The 21,140-nt window shown below is 43.4% G+C and overlaps 1 protein-coding gene across 1 annotated transcript; it reads right to left on the bottom strand.

Annotated features, from left to right (window-relative positions):
- Window positions 1-14,861: 14,861 nt before the first annotated feature.
- Window positions 14,862-17,461, bottom strand: ptger2b (prostaglandin E receptor 2b (subtype EP2)). The gene is made up of 2 exons (XM_045695242.1): window positions 16,537-17,461; window positions 14,862-16,243 (listed from the first exon to the last, which is right to left on the bottom strand). The coding sequence occupies exons 1-2, from the start codon at window positions 17,329-17,331 to the stop codon at window positions 15,950-15,952; spliced, it is 1,089 nt and encodes a 362-aa protein (XP_045551198.1). The 5' UTR covers window positions 17,332-17,461; the 3' UTR covers window positions 14,862-15,949.
- Between the last annotated feature and the right edge of the window lie 3,679 nt (window positions 17,462-21,140).

Below are 21,140 nucleotides of genomic sequence, written 5' to 3'. Positions count from 1 at the left end.
TTCCTAACTGATGTCTTGAGATGTTGCTTCAATATATCCACATAATTTTCCTTGCTAATGATTCCATCTATTTTGTGAAGTGCACCAGTCCCTCCTGCAGCAAAGCACCCCCACAACATGATGCTGCCACCCCCATGCTTCACGGTTGGGATGGTGTTCTTCGGCTTGCAAGCATCCCCCTTTTTCCTCCAAACATAACGGTGGTCATTATGGCCAAACAGTTCTATATTTGTTTCATCAGACCAGAGGACCTTTCTCCAAAAAGTACGATCTTTGTCCCCATGTTCAGTTGCAAACCGTAGTCTGGCTTTTTTATGGCGATTTTGGTGCAGTGGCTTCTTCCTTGCTGAGTGGCCTTTCAGGTTATGTCGATATAGGACTCGTTTTACTGTGGATATAGATACTTTTGTACTTGTTTCCTCCAGCAGCTTCACAAGGTCCTCACAAGCACTGAGTTTGAAGGTAGGCCTTGAAATACATCCACAGTTACACCTCCAATTGACTCAAATAATGTCAATTAACCTATCAGAAGCTTCTAAAGCCATGACATTTTTTGGAATTTTCCAAGCTGTTTAAAGGCACAGTCAACGTAGTGTATGTAAACTTCTGACCCACTGGAATTGTGATACAGTGAGTTATAAGTGAAATAATCTGTCTGTAAACAATTGTTGGAAAAATGACTTGTGTCATGCACAAAGTAGATGTCCTAACCGATTTGCCAAAACTATAGTTTGTTAAAACCTCTCTAGGGTATGTGGGACGGTAGCGTCCCACCTCCCCAACAGCCAGTGAAATAGCAGAGCGCCAAATTCAAAACAACAAAAATCTCATAATTCAAATTTCTCACACATACAAGTATTATACACCATTTTAAAGATAATCTTCTCCTTAATCCACAAACAGTGTCCGATTTCAAAAAGGCTTTACGGCGAAAGCATAGCATTAGATTAAGTTAGGACAGCACCTAGACAAGAAAAATCACACAGCCATTTTCCAAGCAAGGAGAGGCGTCACAAAAAACAGAAATACAGCTAAAATGAATCACTAACCTTTGATGATCTTCATCAGATGGCACTCATAGGACTTCATGTTACACAATACATGTATGTTTTGCTCGATAAAGTTCATATTTATATCCAAAAACCCCATTTTACATTGGCGTGTAATGTTCAGAAATGTTTTGCCTCCAAAACCACCGGTGAATGAGCACATCAATTTACAGAAATACTCATCATAAACTTTGATAAAAGATACAAAAGTTATGCACAGAATTATAGACAAACTTCTCCTTAATGCAACCGCTGTGTCAGATTTCAAAAAAGCTTTTCGGCGAAAGCAAACTTTGCAATAATCTGAGTACAGCGCTCAGACATCAAAACAAGCCATACAGATACCCGCCATTTTGGAGTCAACAGAAGTCACAAATAGCATTATAAATATTCACTTACCTTTGATGATCTTCATCGGAATGCACTCCCAGGAATCCCAGTTCCACAATAAATGTTTGTTTTGTTTCGATTAAGTCCATATTTATGTCCAAATACCTCCTTTAAGTAATACCTCCTCGAGTAATCCAAATGCACTGTGCTCGCGCAGTAAATTCAGACGAAAACTCAAAAAAGTTATATTACAGTTCGTAGAAACATGTCAAATTATGTATAGAATCAATCTTTAGGATGTTTTTATCATAAATCTTCCATAATATTCCAACCGGACGATTCCTTTGTCTTCAGAAATGAAAAGGAACACACCTAACTCTCACGGGAGCGTGCGTGATTGAGCTCATGTTATTTTCTCAGTCATCTGATTCCAAGCGCTCTTATTCTCACCCCATTCACAGTAGAAGCATGAAACAACGTTCTAAAGACTGTTGACATCTAGTGGAAGCCTTAGGAAGTGCAAAATGACCCCACAGACACTGTATATTAGATAGGCAATCACTTGAAAAACTACAAACCTCAGATTTCCACACTTCCTGGTTGGATTCTTTTCTCAGGTTTTTGCCTGCCATATGAGTTCTGTTATACTCACAGACATCATTCAAACAGTTTTAGAAACTTCAGAGTGTTTTCTATCCAAATCTACTAATAATATGCATATCTTAGCTTCTGGGCCGGAGTAGCAGGCAGTTTACTACGGGCACGCTTTTCATCCGGACGTCAAAATACTGCCCCCTACCCAAGAGAGGTTTAACAAGAAATTTGTGGAGTGGTTGAAAAACGAGTTTTAATGACTCCAACCTAAGTGTATGCAAACTTCCGACTTCAACTGTGTATATCTTGTGTAAATTAATCCGGTGTATATACGTATAGATTGCATTGGGATTACTGTTACAGTGCTATTTGGTATTCGTTCCAACATTCCTTGATACATTTTTTGTTGTTGTTGTATTATTTGTGTACTTGTTTGACATTTTACTGCATTGTTGGGAGCTAGTAACATAAGGATTTTGTTGCACCCGCTATAACATCTGCTAAACTGTGTATGATTTGTCTATGGACAAAGAAAGATAGCAATCCACACTTTGGTTTTGATAAGCTAACCTCTAACTATTAGCAACATTAGCATTGTGCCAACAATTCCCGAAATCGGTAAACTATCACTTATAGTTATGTCGGCTCAGGAATTATGTTCTTACTAGTGGTTGTCTGTTCCTTGTTATTATCATAAGACGTGCAACATTCTGTGAGCTGTCCAATTAAACTGATATGAACATGGATAGTCCCTGTCAATATCACTGCAAAGAAATCTTAGATCCCTTTGAAAATAAAGTTCTGAGTTACGTGTTTCGAAATCCTATGTCCTTGTTTATAAAAGTGATACATTTTTAGGGGCTGTACACGTACTGTTTGTTAGTGTAAGTGGGCTCCGTGTCCAAATCTGTTTATCAGTGCAACCAGACTGGTTGTGAGATGACTGTGCATCCTTTCCTGGAAGTGTACTGTTGAGATGCAGTTTGATATCATGTTGCACTTGGAGCCATAATTGACTTGTTTTCTTCATTCTGTAGTTCAATAAAGGACCATTTGGAGAGATTCAGTACATATGGAGCATTAGAGCTAAACCTACAGTAAATATGATAAACCTCTCCCTAACTTCAATGGTCCAGTGAAATTCACAAACAAACATTTTTCATAATTTTGTTTTAAGCCTTCCCCAAACCATTGACCTAAACTTAACCTCTAAATGTCTAAGTCATTCGGGGAGCGGTGTTCTACTAAGCTAACATATACATTTTGTTTAAAGATCGCCATACCATGAATTTGATTTGGAATTTTAGGACCCCTTTAGGTATCAAAAGCAATTATTTATAGCTCATAGAAAGGCATTGAATAACGAATTTGTAAATAGCAAAATCTCACAAGGAATAAGTGTCTGTCCTATATCTAGGATATATAAGAAAGCTCAGGAAATATATATATATATATATTTGTACACATATTTAACCCCTTATTTTTGTTGGGACAAAACTACCTTCGTACTTCCATTAATTTGTATGGGTTACCTTCAGGGTTACCTCCAGAGGACACTTGTGGTAGAGCAACTAACTAACTAATACCATCGTGTTCATGAGAGTCTCATCTTTCCATCAAGTGGTCATGTTAGTTTCTAGGCCAAACTGTTCGGCCGCTAGAGTGGTTTTCGTGAGAAGATATTCAGGATGTCTCACAGTGGGACAAACACCGCTGTAGCTTGCCCACCTTCCACCGCAGATGCAGAAGGCCTTATGGCGGCTACACGGTTTACGTGTGTATATTTACCCGCCTGAAACCCTGGGCTACACAGTTGTTACAGTACACATTTGATAGACTTTATGTTCCTGTTCAATACTAATGGAAATGCTGATTTTATACAAAGGTTCTTCTGGCCTTGATGACACCAAGAGGTTGGCGCCAAACTAAAGAACAGGGCTACCGCACACAAAGCTATCGTAGACAACCCTGATGCTACGCTCGAAGACAGGAATAAGTACAAAAAGGCCTGCTATAACCTCCGCAGTGTAATCAAATGAGCAAAAGAACAATATAGGAATAATATTTCACAGGCTCTGACGCCCGCTGCATGTGGCAGGGGCTACAGTCCATTACGGATTACAAGGGAAGACCCAACCGTGATCTGCCCAATGACGCCTCTACCAGACGAACACAACGCATTTTATACACGCTTTGACAACAACAACATCGAGCCGGGTGTGAGGGCCGTCACCCACCCAGAGGTTTGGGTGATCTCGCTCTCACAACATGGTATTCCAGGGCACGTTCTCAGAGCATGCGCAGAACAGCTGGCAGGCATATTCACAGTCATTTTCAACCTCTCATGGTGGTTGATGGTTGATGGAGTTGCAAGGCATAGAGCAAGGGTGTGCCTGGATGGTGCGTTGGGTGTCATTTGCAGGTAGAAATGTGTTCAACATCCACTGAAGTAGCTAGCAAGTTTACTAGATATCTACATTAGTTGCCTTGGTAACCAAATAAATAGACTTGCTAGTTAGCTAACCAAACCATCAGTCCTAGCTTGCTATAATGAACATTTAATACAACACTGCAATAATGTTTTCAATTGTACTTTTGCTTTCAAAAGCAGCTCAAACATAGAACATGTAAGAATGAACTATAGCCATTGAATTCTACCTTTCTTATATACCATGCGTTATAGGGAAATAATGCACACTCTAGAATTCCCTTCAATCCAATCAGAAACGAGTATTCAACAATGACATGGTCTAAATTAGATAATGAAGTGGGTGGTTCGAGCCCTGAATGTGGATTTGGCTGACAGCCGTGGTATATCAGACCTTATTCACCTAATCTTCAATGGAAATATGGGCGGGGTCTGTTTAGTTTTTTTTGTGGGGCACTTCCGCCATTAGTTCGCAGCTAGCTAGCTAACTAACTCGCTATCGCTTCTCACAACTTCCCAAACATGGATTCACGCAAAACGGGCATTTTATGTTTGGTAAGGGGATGCTACAATAACTGGCAGAAACCGAAGCTGTTCATAGAGCAGGAGGGTTTTAACCACCAAACTTTTTTCAGATTGGAGTGCAGTTGTGAGGAGCCTTTTGATTTGTACCCACCTCCTAAGGATAAGGAGTCTCTTCGGCTTTGGCTCAAAGCATTGAACTTGAAGAAACCACCAAACCGTGTGTGTGTTCCTGTCACTTCGTGGACAAGAGGCCGACTGAAGAGCATCCTTTCACTGAGAAGTGGTTGGGCTATTTTGCTCCAGTACAGACCAGATGGCGACGTCTCATCAGGACATCAACAAATACAGGTACTGTAGCTGTTAGCTAGCTGCTGCTCGCTAGCTATCGTCACAGATGGGGTGTTCTGAATCAGGCAGCAATTTGCTAGCTTAGCTAACTATGTTAGTGGTAGGTAGCCACTCCTAAGTCCTAACATATAGAAACTAGATACATACTGTATTCACTTAGCTAGCTGGCTTGGGGGCAGCCCATCTGATACAGTGTGCTAGCTAACTAGCCTAGCTAGTTAGTCCCTACATTGTTAGCTATCCAACAACTTCTGTCTGACAATATCTCCCCAATGCCATGATATCCCCATCATTGCTGGCATGCCGCTGGTGATGCTCAGGAAATGTCTAACTAGCTAAATTCTTAAATGTTCAATGTTAAATATTTGTTCAACCTAACCATGACCAGTAGGCTGTCTGTGTATTTTTGTTTTGTTAAATTTGTGGTCTCTCTTATGTTTGCTTGACAGATGAAGACAACTGTGATGATGCAGAGTCTGATCTGAGTGTGCCAATGCAGCATAAAGATGCTGATACTCAATGGGAGGTTCCAGCACTGACTGATCACAGCTACATGTCAAGAGAACCAGTCAACAAGCCCACCTGCCACAAACAAACCCAATTTTATTTTACTAGGCAAGTCAGTTAAGAACAAATTCTTATATTCAATGACAGCCTAGGAACAGTGGGTTAACTGCCTTGTTCAGGGGAAGAACAACAGATTTGTACCTTGTCAGCTCAGGGATTCAAACTTGCAACCTTTCAGTTACTAATCCAACACTCTAACCACTAGGCTACCCTGCCACCCAATGTGGTAGTGCAGAGCCATTGACCCATACCATCCTGAAGAATGACACTAGATCAGTGTTGTATACTGGCCTTAGTGTTTTCTTTGACCATGTAGAATTTCTGAAGAAATTCTACACGGCTAACTTCAAAATGCATATCACTGATCAAATACTGATAAACTTTATGAAGCTGAATCTACTCCAGGGTGATCTTGCTGAAGGCTTTGCTGTGTCCCAGGGAGTAGTGAGCAGAATCTTTTCCTACTGGATTGACACAATGGAGGAGCACATGAGGATCTACATTCCATGACTGCCGAGGGAGACAATCCAGAACACAATGCCTCAGTGCTTTAAAGAGAAGTTCCAAAACACTGCATGCATCATCGACTGCTATGAAACCACTCTTCAGAAAGCACACAATATCGATTCCATAGGGAGGTCATACAGCCACTATTATTCCAGCAATACTATCAAGTATTTGGTTGTCATTGCTCCATGTGGACTCATTATGTTAATTTCTCCTGCATATGGAGGCAGATGTATGAGACGAAGGTAAACCTTGCCATACCAGCCTTCACTCAGAAAGGAGGCCAGCTGTCTGACGAGGATGTCACAAGCACGACAAGGATAGCTAATGGGCGTATACATGTTGAGAGAGTTATCAAACGACACAAGGTGTTCAAGAATCCTCTCCCAGACTGTTCCCATCAACCTGACACACAAAATGGACAAAGTCCTTAGAATCTGTGCAGCACTTGTTAACATGCAGGTTGAGATCATCCATGAGAATGCAGAGTGAGCAGTGAGAATGTTCATACATCTGAAATGTGACTTTATACACTTTAATGTGTTGTGTGTTTGTGTGTATGTATGTATGTATGTATGTATGTATGTGTGTGTGTATATATATATATAGTTTCCTGTTTAATCGGAATCATTTTAATGTTCCTACATTTGAAATATACTGTAACTTTGCCTGTTCCTAATAATTACAGGAATCCACTAGGTGCCGCTATCATGCCTTCTTAAATCTATTTTAAATACATTTTCTTCAACATCAAAATGTCTCTAACAGACCAAGAGGGAAGACAACTGTTTATCAAGTGCCACACTGTTTTGTTCATTTGTGCTCTTGAAAACCAAACCCAGAATCAAACTGAAAACACATTTGAAACCCTTTAGACATGCCTCCCCGTCCTTCATTTCAAAATGTTAAGTATCAAAGAAAATGTCAACAAGTGGAATTTCATAGTGTTTTTCTTCACGTCATAATTTGCCACGAGCAAGAGGAGTTATGGTATGCTTAGATAAGTTAATTGTGCCATATGAGAAGAAAGAGCTATACGAGGTACGATAAAAAATATTCATGAATCATAAGGAGTTATCCTAAGGCATTAGATAAACATGTACTGTATGAAGAGAGCTGTACAAGGCAAGACATAAAAAACACCAAGAAGAATTATGCAGATTTAATCAGGTGAATGTGCAAAAATGAAGAGAACAAAAAAAAACACAGTTATGCTTAGATAAGGTGCTGCCACACAAAGTTGTCTGGATTTGTTGAGGTGCGCACAGGAACCTTCTTTGCTGAGCTAGCAGTGATCCGAAGTTTACGTCCGTCATACCACGCATAGGAGGCAATCTGTGCTTTAGTGACATCCTCCAAGCTGGCATATTTACACTCCTCCAGCTTAAAACCTGTTAGGGATAGGGGGCAGTATTTTCACGGCCGGATAAAAAACGTACCCGATTTAATCTGGTTATTACTCCTGTCCAGAAACTAGAATATGCATATAATTAGTAGATTTGGATAGAAAACACCCTAAAGTTTCTAAAACTGTTTGAATGGTGTCTGTATAACATAACTCATATGGCAGGCCAAAACCTGAGAAGATTCTATATGGGAAGTGCCCTGTCTGACCATTTCTTGTCCTTCTATAGCCTCTTTATCGAAAATACAGGATCTCTGCTGTAACGTGACATTTTCTAAGGCTTTCATTGGCTCTCAGAAGGCGCCAGAACGTTGAATGATAGCTCTGCAGTTTCTGGGTGAAAAACAGCAGGGGTTTTGGAGATTGGTCCTTCTGAGAACAATGGTACTGGTGCGCGCGTGCATGTGATGACTCCATGTTTTACTTTCAGTATTTGAACGGATACAACGTCTCCCGGTTGGAATATTATCGCTATTTTACGAGAAAAAAAATCGCATAAAAATTATTTTAAACAGCGTTTGACATGCTTCGAAGTACGATAATGGAATATTTTGACATTTTTTGTCACGAAACGCGCCGGCGCATCACCCTTCGGATAATGACTCAAACGCACGAACAAAGCGGAGCTATTTGGATATAACTATGGATTATTTGGAACCAAAACAACATTGGTTGTTGTAGTAGAAGTCCTGGGAGTGAATTCTGACGAAGAACAGCAAAGGTAATCCAATTTTTCTTATAGTAAATCTGAGTTTGGTGAGTGCCAAACTTGGTGGGTGTCAAAATAGCTAGCCATGATGGCCGGGCTATCAACTCAGAATATTGCAAAATGTGCTTTCACTGAAAAGCTATTTTAAAATCGGACACCGCGATTGCATAAAGGAGTTCTGTATCTATAATTCTTAAAATAATTGTTATGTTTTTTGTCAACGTTTATCGTGAGTAATTTAGTAAATTCACCGGAAGTTTTCGGTGGGTATGCTAGTTCTGAACAAAACATGCTAATGTAAAAAGATGGTTTTTGATATAAATATGAACTTGATTGAACAAAACATGCATGTATTGTATAACATAATGTCCTAGGAGTGTCATCTGATGAAGATCATCAAAGGTTAGTGCTGCATTTAGCTGTGGTTTTGGTTTTTGTGACATATATGCTAGCTTGAAAAATGGGTGTGTGATTATTTCTGGCTGGGTACTCTCCTGACATAATCTAATGTTTTGCTTTCGTTGTAAAGCCTTTTTGAAATCGGACAATGTGGTTAGATAAAGGAGAGTCTTGTCTTTAAAATGGTGTAAAATAGTCATATGTTTGAAAAATTGAAGTTTTTGCATTTTTGAGGTATTTGTAATTCGCGCCACTCTATACCATTGGATATTGGTGAGGCGTTCCGCTAGCGGAACGTCTGTCCCTAACAGGTTAACATAAATGTCATAAAATGACAAGCATTTCTGACACTACATGTTGATGCCGTGTTCAGTGCCTTAGACCGCTGCGCCACTCGGGAGCCCTATAACGGACTACCATTCAAATTGGAGTTAATGACAATGCAATACATAAAAGACTATAAATCACAACTTAAAGCAACCACTAAGATGAACTGTCAACAGACAAACAGAGAACACAGGTATAAATACACAGGGGATAATGGGGCAGATGGGTGACACCTGGAGGGGGGTGGAGACAATCACAAAGACAGGTGAAACAGATCAGGGTGTGAGAGTACCCCCCCTCTATGGGAGCCACCTGGCGTTTCACCTGGACGCATACCTGGTTGACCAGGGTGCTGGCGGTGGAAGTCGGCGATGAGGATCTGGGTCCAGGATTTCCCTAGCGGGGACCCAGCACCTCTCCCCCAGGCCATAACCCTCCCAGTCAACCAGGTACTGGAAACCCCTGCCTCATGGTCGAACACTCAGGAAGCATCTCACCGTGTATGCCGGATGGCCATCGATGACACGGGGAGGAGGGGTAGGCCTGGAAACAGAAGACAAAGGGCTGTAAGACACGGGCTTAATCCTAGACACATGGAAAGTATGGTGAATACGGAGGGTACGGGGTAACAAAAGACAAACAGCAGTGGGGCTCTTGACTCTAGAGATGGGGAAACGGACCGATGAAACGGGGGGAAAGTTTACAGGACTCCACCTGGAAGGAAGGGCAGGTCCCGGGTGGAGAGCCATACCCTCTGCCCGAGCCAATAGCGTGTAGCAGGGGTCCAGTGGCGATCTGCTTGTCGTCTATACCTGGTAGTGGTCTTCAACAGAGTGGCCCGGGCTCTCGTCCAGGTATGGCAACAGTGGGGGATGAACATCTGGGCAGAGGGATTGCTGACTTCTTCCTCTTGCTCTGGGAAGAGAGGAGGCTGATATCCCAAGGAACACTCGAAGGGCGAGAGACCCATGGCAGAGCAAGGGAGGGTGTTGCGAGCGTACTCAACCCATACCAGTTGTTGACTCCAGGTGGTAGGGTTGGCAGAGACTAAGCAGCGAAGAGTCGTTTCCAAGTCCTGGTTGGCTCGCTCCGACTGGCCCTTGGACTGGGGGTGGAATCCATAGGACAGGCTGGCCGGCGACCCAATGAGCGTGCAGAACACCTTCCAGAACCGGGACGAGAACTGCGGACCCCGGTCGGAGACCATGTTCACCGGGAGTTTGTGGATTCGGCAGACGTGCTGCACCATAAGCTGGACCGTCTCCTTGGCTGAGGGTAGTTTGGGGAGAGGAATGAAGTGGGTGGCTTTGGAAAACTGGTCGACCACAGTCTGGATGGCCGTATTGCCATCAGACAGAGGGAGACCGTGACGAAATCCAGAGATATATGGGACCACTGTCGATGAGGGACAGGCAGTGGTTGGAGATGACCAGCCAGAGCTTGCCGAGGAGTATTGTTCTGTGCGCAGACCGTGCAGGCGCCAACAAACGCAGCAAGATCCGGAACCATAGTAGGCCACTTAAAGACAGTGCATCCGGCTTGACATTCTTGGACCCCGGCCGGTAGGAGAGGGAAAAGTTGAACCGGGTCAACAGCAGAGCCCGTCTCTCTTGCCTGGAGGTGAGGCGCTTGGTGGTTCGGAGACACTCCTGGTTTTTGTGGTCGGTCCACACAATGAACGGATGTTCCGCCCCTTCTAGCCAGTTCCTCCATTCCTCCAACGCCATCTTCACCTTGTGAAGCTCCCGATTCCCCACATCGTAGTTCCTCTCCGTGGCTTTGAGGCGGTGGGAGAAGAAGGCGCAGGGGTGCAGCTTAAGGTCCAGGGCAGAACGTTGGGACAGGACAGCCCCCACTCTGAAATCCGAAGCATCGGCCTCCAACACAAACTGATGGGAAGGGTCAGGATGAACCAGGATAGGAGCAGTGGTGAAGCGGTGTTTAACTTCTTTGGGCTAGGGGGAAGTATTCGGAAGTTTGGATGAATGAGGTGCCAAAAGTACACTGCCTGTTACTCAGGCCCAGAAGCTAGGATATGCATATAATTGGTAGTATTGCATAGAAAACACTTTAAAGTTTCCAAAACTGTTAAAATCATGTCTGTGAGTATAACAGAACTGATATGGCAGGCTAAAATCCGAAGACAAATCCAGATTTTGTTTTTCAGCTCTCCTCTGATTAAATGGCTGGGAATGGGAGTATAAAAGGAAGTCCTCCCCGATTGCAGTTCCTGGGGCTTCCACTAGATGTCAAAAGTCTTTAGAAAGAGTTTCAGGCTTGTTTTTGAAAAATGAGCTAGAATTTGTAGTTTTTCTAAGTGGCTCCCATTTTGGCTGTAGTGTTTGTAGCGAGTTCCGGTGAGTGCGCGTACTTAATGGTAATGGTCTCCAGTATTCTCCGTCTTAAATTTGATCATTTATTTACATAATAGGGTACCTGAGGATTGATTAGGAACGTTGTTTGACTTGTTTAGAAGAAGTTTATTGGTAACTTACGGGATTCATTTTGTATGCATTTTGAAGAGGGAAACCGGTGGATTACTGAGTCAAGCGCGCCATTGAAACTTACTTTTTTGGGATATAAAGAAGGACTTTATCGAACAAAAGGACCATTTGTTATGTAGCTGGGACCCTTGTGATTGCAACCAGATGAAGATCTTCAAAGGTAAGTGATTTATTTTATCGCTATTTCTGACTTTTGTGATGCATCTGCTTGGTTGGAAAATGTATGTAATGCTTTTGTGTGTGGGGCGCTGTCCTCAGATAATCGCATTGTGTGCTTTCACCATACAGTCTTTTTTAAATCTGACAACGCTCCTGGATTAACAAGTTGTTAAGCGTTTAAATGATGTATGACACTTGTATTTTCATTCATGTTTAATATTACGATACCTTTAATTGGAATTTGGCACTCTGCAATTTCACCGGATGTTGTCGAAGTGGGACGGTAGCGTCCCAATGATCCGTAAGAAGTTAAGGTCGCGGAACACCTGGTCAGTGGTAGATGACTACGTGAACGGAATCTTGGTAGAGGTGAGTGCAGACAGGGGGGAGGCAAGGGTGCTGTAACCCCAGATAAAGTGGCAATAAAAGTTGGCGAAACCCCAGGAAGCGTTGCAGCTGCACCCTGGATGTAGTGCCAATCCACAACCACTCTCACCTTCTCGGGATCCATCTGGACACTCCCAGCAGAGATGATGTAGCCCAGAAAAGGAATGGTGGAGCAATGGAACTCACACTTTTCTGCCTTAACAAACAACTGGTTCTCCAGAAGGTGCTGGAGAACCTTTCGGACATGGAGCATGTGTTCCTGGGGGGAGTGGGAGAAGACGAGGATGTCATCAATGTAGACAAAGACGAACCGGTTCAGCATGTCGCGGAGAACATCATTCACCAGAGACTGGAACATTGCAGGGGCGTTGGTGAGACCAAAAGGCATGACCAGATATTCGTAGTTCTCGTTAGCCGTGTTGAAGGCGGTCTTCCACTCGTCCCCCTCTCGTATCCGCACGAGGTGGTAGGCGTTTTGTAGAGCGGCTCGAAGGCCGGGGGAAATGAGTGGTAGCGGATAATGATTCTTCACAGTAATGTCATTGAGTCCCCGGTAGTCAATGCACTGTTGCAGGGTCTTGTCCTTTTTCTCCATGAAGAAGAAACCAGTGCCAGCGGGAGAGGAAGAGCGATGGATATATCTGTAGCTTGGGAGTCCGCAATGTAGGTCTCCATAGCCTTGGTCTCTGGTCCCGACAGAGAGTACAGGCGTCCCCGGGGCGGCTTGGTGCTAGGGAGAAGGAGCAACTTCCAAGCCCCCAGGAAGATGTCCCGGACAATGGGCATGGCAGAACGGACTCCAGCCCATGATAGCACCCGTAGACCAGTTGATGAGGGGATTGTGTTGCTGGAGCTCGTCCAACGCTCTAACATCCATGGGAATGGAGAGGTGCTGAGTGGGGATGTTCAGCTCGGAAGCCAGTGTGGTGTCCAAAAAGCTATCATTGGCCCCAGAGTCAATGAGGACCCGGAAAGATTTGGACTGGTTTCCCCACAGCAGAATGATGTGAAAAGGGGTGCGAGTAATGGAAGCAGAACATTTCTCCATATGGCCCACCAGAGTACTCGCTCCTCCTCTTTTACCGGGCAAGAGGACACAAAATGACCAAAATTCCCGCAATACAGACAGTTCCTTGTGTTGATCCTGTGTTGCCGTTCTGCTGGCAATAGCCCAGCTCTGCCTAGTTGCATAGGTTCGGGAAACAGTGCCTCGGCTGTCTTCGGTGACTCTCGAGGAAGGTTGGGAAACCTTGGGTGCTGTCGGCAACGGGACCGTCGGGGATTTCCGGGATGACTCGGAGATGAGGTGGAATCCCTGGACGTGCGAGCGAAATCGAATTTCCTCTCCATCCGTCATCCCAACAATCGCCCATTGATGCAGATGGTCAAAGGGATGAGGGAGTCAAGATCCGTGGGTAAATCCCGAGCAGCAAGCTCGTCCTTAACCTCCTCCGAGATGCCATACAGGAACATGTCGAACAGTGCTTCCTGGTTCCACACACTCTCCGCTGCCAACATGCGGAAATCCACAGCATAGTCGGCCACTCTGCGGGCATCCTGCTGGAGCTGGATTAGCTTCCAGGTAGCTTCTCTCCCGGAGAACGGGGCATCAAAAACCTTCCTCTCCTCTCCCATGAACCCCTCCAAACTCACGCACATGGCCGACTGTTGTTTTCATACGTTGGTGGCCCAGGTGAGAGCCTTCCCAGACATCAGCGTGATGAGGTAGGCTATTTTGCAGTGATCTGAGGGGAGGGAGGAGGGCTGAAAATACGCCCAACAGGTGCTCTCCATTAAAGCGTTCCGGGGGCGGTAAACAAGGCTCCCAGGAAGGTGGAGTGGCTGGTGGGGCGGCGCTAATAACCACGGAGTTTTAGGGGCGGTGCGGTTACCACTGTGGCAGGCTGCCCCCCAGACAACCCGCAGAATTGCTCCAGCAGCATGTCCAAAGTCCGGTCATGGTGCTCAGCCAACGTTTGGACCCCTCCATAAGACCGCCAAGCAATTCCTCATGCCTACCAATGGAGGCTCCTTGGGAGGAGTGTTGTGCAGCTTGCCCAGGTCTGCTGGATCAGTCATGGCCAGTTCGTACTATCAGGTATGAAGGTAAGACCCAGATGCAGACAACGTCGAATTACAATGGTTTTAGTCCAACAGGGGCAGGCAATAGACAGGTCAAGGCAGGCAGGGGTCAGTAAACCAGAGGTGGGGCAACGGTACAGGTCGGCAGGCAGGCTCAGGGTCAGTGGCAGGCAGAGTGGTCAGGCAGGCGGGCTCAGAGTCAGGACAGGCAAGGGTCAAAACCAGGAGGGCGAGAAAAAGAGCGACTGGGTAAAGCAGGAGCTAAGACACAAAAAATCACTGGTTGACTTGACAAATAAGACGAACTGGCAACAGACAAACAGAGAACACAGGTATAAATACACAGGGGATAATGGGGAAGATGGGCAACACCTGGAGGGGGGTGGAGACAATCACAAAGACAGGTGAAACAGATCAGGGTGTGACATAATGCAAATATTCAATAAAATACATACACATTATATTTGGTTCTCCAATCAACAGTCAGTTTAAGATTAGCCGACTTGTGATTGTCATTAACCTTCATAAATACAGTAAATACTTGACCCATTCGTCCAGAAGGAGTTTGGTCAAATTTTAATTTCAGTCCTATAAAGTGCTGTTAATAAAGCTTTTTTAATAAATCAATGATATAAATAGACACATAATGAATTCTCATAATGCTAAGTCCTATTCCAAATGCATATTGTGTGGGTATAACCTATCAGCGCCACAGCCAGCATTTCGCTACACCCGCAATAACATCTGCTAAACACGTGTATGTGACCAATAAAATTTGATTCAATTTGATTTGACCTCAAAGTCTGATCTCTTCTTCGATCTATTCCAATCTCCTGTCTTGGAGGTCAGTAAGTGAATGTCCCCTATGTTACTGAAGACACTGCAATTCAGTGTCCGGGTGTCCTTTCAACCAGTCAGTGGATGTCTGACAAATCACTTCCTGTATCCTCTTGGGCTCCTGCTGATGTCAGAGGGTTATTACCTTAATCCTTCTAGAGTGGGTCATCGGCCCCCTAGTCCCATATGCCTGACACTATGGGCTTGTTTGAGTGGTAGGGGGCGAAAGGAACCCACTGTAGACCAAAGTCGAGGAGTGAAGTCGGGGGAGGTGTATCTGCGACAGCCAAAAGTCGGACACTGTAGTTTTCAACAGCAAAGCTCAGATCAACATGGCAGTGTCAACATACATGTAGCTGCTATTGTTTATAAAAGTTTGTCTGTATAAATATTAAAATACACTTTTCTGTACCACCGTACTTATTCATTGGTTCTTGAGAGATCTCAAATATCACTTTTCATTTGTATCACCTGTAACTTTAGAATCGTGCAAAGTTGATTCCTGTTTCAGTCATGTATTTGACCACACAATTTTTTTTTAAGAATGATTGGTTGACCAATAGTGCCTCGCACAATGCAGGTAATGGCTGCATGGTGCAGTTGATGAGAAGCAACTGAAGCGACTTGAAGACGACTTCATCAAGAACTGCATGACATTTGATCACATGATTTTTGTAAAGTTCATGCTGTCAGCAAGTTGGACCATTTTTATAACCATAATGCAACACACTTTGAAAGACGGTGACCAGTGATGGTCAACGACTTGACGAAAGTGATCCGCTCCAACGAGCCCTATGTCTTCTCCACTCCCTCCATTTCGTCGTTCTGAAGCTCGATAAGTGGGCTTGGCAGAGGGAGTTTGGGCCCAACTGGGAGAGACTTTTCCTGGGGGAATGTGGGGGCCTCTGGAGGCTTCTGGGCCTTACTCAGTGTCAGCTTTCTCCAGAGGAAGCGCAGCACTGATGGCCTGAGGATGATGAACACCCAAGGGTTGATGATGGAGTTGAAGGACAGCAGGCGAAGCGCAGCGAGATCGGTGGCATGGCTCTTCTTTGACCTGCCTGTAAAGTTGACATACACACGGAGCTATATAGGGGGAAAAGAGAAAAGGCATCACAGTCGGTTATTCAGAATTTCAAAATCAACAAAACCATATAATGGTCATCAATTAAGACAGACCAAATGTTTCATTATTATTTATTACAGGCCAGGTAGTATTGGTTGTAGTAAGTAGGCTTAGGCTATAACAGGTGCAAGAAAACTACAGAAGCAGAAGTGGTGACGTCAAAGACCACAAGAAAAACCTCCACTGCACATTCGACTGTCTCAATATTTTCTAAATTTAGACCAGCTTTATCGAAACGAAAGATCTTACTTACCACTAAAGGAAACGAACAGATGACGAAAGCCACTGTTATGAACACCAGTAGCAGAAGATGCTCCACTTCCTCAGTCATAGCGAAGGATTTTTGGTAGAACCGTATCCGTCGCGTAACTCCCCCACGGTGCGATTTGTACCTCCGATACATTATAATCAAATGGTAGACGACAGATAAGTTACTAATTACTGTCGTCGAAATCATGATAAGAGCCAATGACGCATACACACCGACGTATACTTTGTGTTTGGTCTCGTTTGGGTTCATATCAAAGAAGCACCAATTCCCCGGGCAATATTGGACGTACTCTCCAAAGCCCATAAAAGGTGCTAGGCAGAAGAAGATGCAGACCAGATAGATGAGTGGAATGGTGATGTAGCCGCAGCGCTTTGTCAAGTGCCGCTCGTAAAAGAACGGCTGTCCAAATGAGAGGTAGCGCTCCAAAGCCATGGCGCACAGAATGGCCAACGTGGCGAGGCTGAAAAAAGTCAAGCTGAACCCAAAGTAGGCGCATACTGCTCTGTTTTTACTCATATCTACCAAGGTCCTGTTTTGTGTATAAGAGGCTAGTGCAAGAGGACTGATGGAGAAGGAACCTAGTAGATCTGTAATCACCAGCGCAGTCACCAGCACCTGGAACAAGGATGGACTTTGCCGCCGGCGCCGCATCTCCAAAAGGACCAAGGCGATTAAAATGCCTAGTACCTCCGCAGTGAAGATTGCCGCGGATATATAGGGATTCCCGGACGAGACAGTGACTCTGTCATGGCAGGTTATATTATCATTGTATTCCATAACAACTGGTCGTAGCCTACTTCCATCAGCTTGAACTGATAAATGTCCCTTCTGCGCACATCAGTGCACACAAAATAGGAATAAATCCGCATCCAACTCGTTGACTGCCATGAGAAATGAGGCTCATGCTGGCTCCTCTGGTGTCAACAAAAACTGATGTTAATCTTTCCGGCCCAACCCAGTCACCCACCCACTCACACACAACCATGTGTGTTATGCTGCTGAGAGTGCAGTACTATCACACACTGTCAGCCCACTCAGAATGGAGAGGGCGCCCCCCCTGCAGCATTTAATTTGTTTGCGTTTTTAGTTCATTTACATTTTTAAAATATTTTTTGTAGGCCTGTACTGATAAATGCCACTATTGTTGGCATATGCAGACTTCGTTTGTATAGGGCTGCAAGTCAATGGAGGTGGCTGGTGGCAGGGTAGTAATGGCTGGAAACGAATTTATGGGCGTGTATATCAAACACATCCAACAAACGGTTTCCATGTGTTTGATACCATTCCATTCTAGCCATTACTTTGAGCAGTCCTCCCCAAACCTGCCTCCTCTTCTTTCCGCGATGGGTTTTTCATGAAGAAGATGCTGAATAAAGATAACGTATAAAGATAATGTAGAAGACAAGGCATGCATACATGACTGTAAGTCACTTTGAAAAAAGTATCTGCTAAATGGCAAATGTTGTTATTAATATATTATAGATAAGAGCAATCTGACAGAGGTTTCACATGTATGGAATGAATCACAATTATCCCATCTCAGTAAGACTGTCAACCAAAGACAATATATCAGTTCTATATCTATGCTGTCAATGGTCAACCATCCCATACAAACCAATAGCTCTGGGGCTGTATGTATCAAGCATCAAAGTGCAAATCAAGGATCAGTTCCCGCCCCATGTCCATGTAATCTTATTCATTATCATCTAAAAAGCTAAATTGATCCTAAATCAGTACTGGTACTCTGAAACCTTTTATGAATACTGGTCCAAATAGTAAAACATATATCAGAGGCCTATATTTCAGATTTCATATCTGGTGTATGACGTGTCCTAAGAGCAGAATTCAGCTCAGCTGTTGACCGCTGTGGACTTTCTCCACTAGATGGCGATCTTATCCTGGTTATTGTCAACTACAAAATTATTATGGCTATTCAGCTTTGGCTTACTCAAGACAGTAAAGACTAATAGAGATACATAACAAGGGAGACAAGAAAGGGTCTGCTTCATTGGATATTGCTATGGCCTACAATATGCACTCGTAGTGCTACAGGGTTATGCGTATTTTGTGTGTGATGATATCACTGTGGATTAAAGATTGAAGCCCCTTTTTTTGACCACTAGTTCTGTCATGTCATGGTCATGGAAGTTGATGTAACATGCTACAGCACATTCATCCCTCTGTTGATATGTTGAACGAATGGGACATCTGACTAAGACCACGAGTCTGGAAGGCAAAGAGACATTCCAACAAACATGGTAGCACACACTAAGTGCTTTCTCACTCACCCAGAAACAGAAGCCACATAATTCACAGCAATTAAAGAACCACAGTGGCCTGGGAGAGAATGAGGGAGAGAGGGGAGGGTGGATGGGATAGAGGGAGGGAGAGAGGCGATGGAGTCTCTCTCTCTCTCTTTCTCTCTGGCCTGTTCCCAATTCTACTCATTTTTGCAGTTTAAAGCGAATGTCCTGCAATTCTACCCATTTTGCCATTGGGTGGAGAGAAATTTTTGCAGTTTTAAAGCACATTTCCTGCAATTCTACTCATTTTCCATGACTTATGCCATGTTAATGATATCTGAGTGAGAGTGATTAACAAACTCAAAGGGGGCCCCCTGGAGGTCAGGACCCCTGGTTTCTCTGTTTGCTCCAAATCTCCATATCACTGGCCGTTAGCATAGAAGGTCCTTGAATTGGTGATGGAAATGGGCACGTCATGGCATTGCCTTTGAAACATTTTATTGAAAAAATGGTGTTTGACTAGACACAATGCTATTTTACAGTAAACAAATTGACAACAGCCTTTCAGCACACTTATAGGGAAGGACATTCAACAAGCACGGCACTTATACAAATTACCTATATTGGCTGAGAGAAATTGATGATAAAAAGATTGTAGGAGCTGTTTTGTTAGACTTCAGTGCAGCTTTTGACATAATCGATCATAGTCTGCTGATGGAAAAACGTATGTGCTATGGCTTTACACCCCCTCTTATACTGTGGATAAAGAGTTACCTGTCTCAGAACACAGAGGGTGTTCTTTCATGGAAGCCTCTCCAATATAATCCAGGTAGAATCGGGAATTCCCCAGGGCAGCTCTCTAGGCCACTTACTTTTTTCAATCTACCAATGACATGCCACTGGCTCTGAGTAAAGCCTGTGTGTCTATGGGGTGGCAGGATAGCCTAGTGGTTAGAGCTTTGGCTAGTAACCGAAAGGTTGCAAGATCGAATTCCTGAGCTGACAAGGTAAAAATCTGTCGTTCTGCCCCTGAACAAGGCAGTTAACCCACTGTTCCTAGGCCGTCATTGAAAATAAGAATTTGTTCTTAACTGACCTGCCTAGTTAAATAAAGGTTAAAAAAAATGTTAAAGAATGTATATGGATCACTCAACACTTTACATGTCAGCTACTACCTTGAGTGAAATCACTGCAACACAACCTGTGTTGACGGTGGGGCTCGGGGGCAGTATTGAGAAATTTTGAAAAAAATATGTGCCCATTTTTAACTGCCTCCTACACCAACTCAGAAGCTAGGATATGCATATTATTAACACATTCGGATAGAAAACACTCTGAATTTTCTAAAACAGTTTGAATGGTGTCTGTAAGTATAACAAAACTCATATTGCAGGCAAAAACCTGTGAAAAAGAGATAAAAAAAAATGTGAATTTTGTGACTGTACTATTTAGTGTCATTGTTTTATAGATACCATAGTGAGAAAGGATTAATTTCGCAACACCTACGGCTTCCACTAGATGTCAACGATCTTTATAAAGTTGTTTGAAGCGTCTATGATAAACAGAGAGCAAATTAGAATGCAAGGAAGTTGACATGTCATCACTTCATTTTTTTGGCGCCTGCGCATAAATCTGAGAAGCGTGAGTTTGTCATTAATTGTTTATCAAGACATAGGATAGGTTGTGTGAAAATATTACTGATGTTTAACGTTAAAAATGGACCAAAAGATTAATGCTAAACAAGGTTTGACATGTTTGAACGAACGTAAATAGATTATTTACTAGGTTTTTTTAGCTTTTCGGCGTGATTTTACAACCCCCCCCACCACGTTTTGTGGGAGCATAATGAACGCTAACTACTTGGTGTTATTTGGACATAAATTATGAACTTTGTCAAAAGAAACCACATTTGTTCCGGACCTGGGATTCCTGGCAGTGCCTTCTGATGGAGATAATCAAAGGTAAGGGGATATTTACAATGTTATTATCGATATTAGATGATGCTAACTGTATAGCATAGCTTATTGTTCTTAGCATAGCACCCCGTTTATTGCAAAATGTGATTTCCCAGTAAAGTTATTTTGAGATCTGGCCATTCGGTAGCAATTACGAGATGATAATATATTATTCTTTGAATGACAATATCATAATTTACCAATGTTTTCAAATAGTAATTTTGTTATGTTCACCGGAAGCATTTCAGAGAAGAAAAAAATCTGAATTTCACGCTACTGTAAAATGCTGTTTTTGGATATAAATATGAACTTGATGGAACAAAAAATGCATGTATTGTATAACATAATGTCCTAGGAGTGTCATCTGATGGAGATTGACAAAGGTTAG

This window comes from Salmo salar, chromosome ssa15 (genome assembly GCF_905237065.1).
Source record: "Salmo salar chromosome ssa15, Ssal_v3.1, whole genome shotgun sequence".
Lineage (NCBI taxonomy): Eukaryota > Metazoa > Chordata > Actinopteri > Salmoniformes > Salmonidae > Salmo > Salmo salar.
The sequence above is the reverse complement of the archived record's forward strand: the minus strand, read 5'-3'. Positions and strand labels throughout refer to the sequence as shown.

Bases quoted from the DNA above. Each gene is read 5' to 3' on its own strand.
- ptger2b (XM_045695242.1), bottom strand. From the start codon at position 17,331: ATGGAATACAATGATAATATAACCTGCCATGACAGAGTCACTGTCTCG. The intron at 16,244-16,536 runs GTAAGTAAGATC...CCCCCTATATAG, and splicing joins TCTGTTCGTTTCCTTTAGTG to CTCCGTGTGTATGTCAACTT.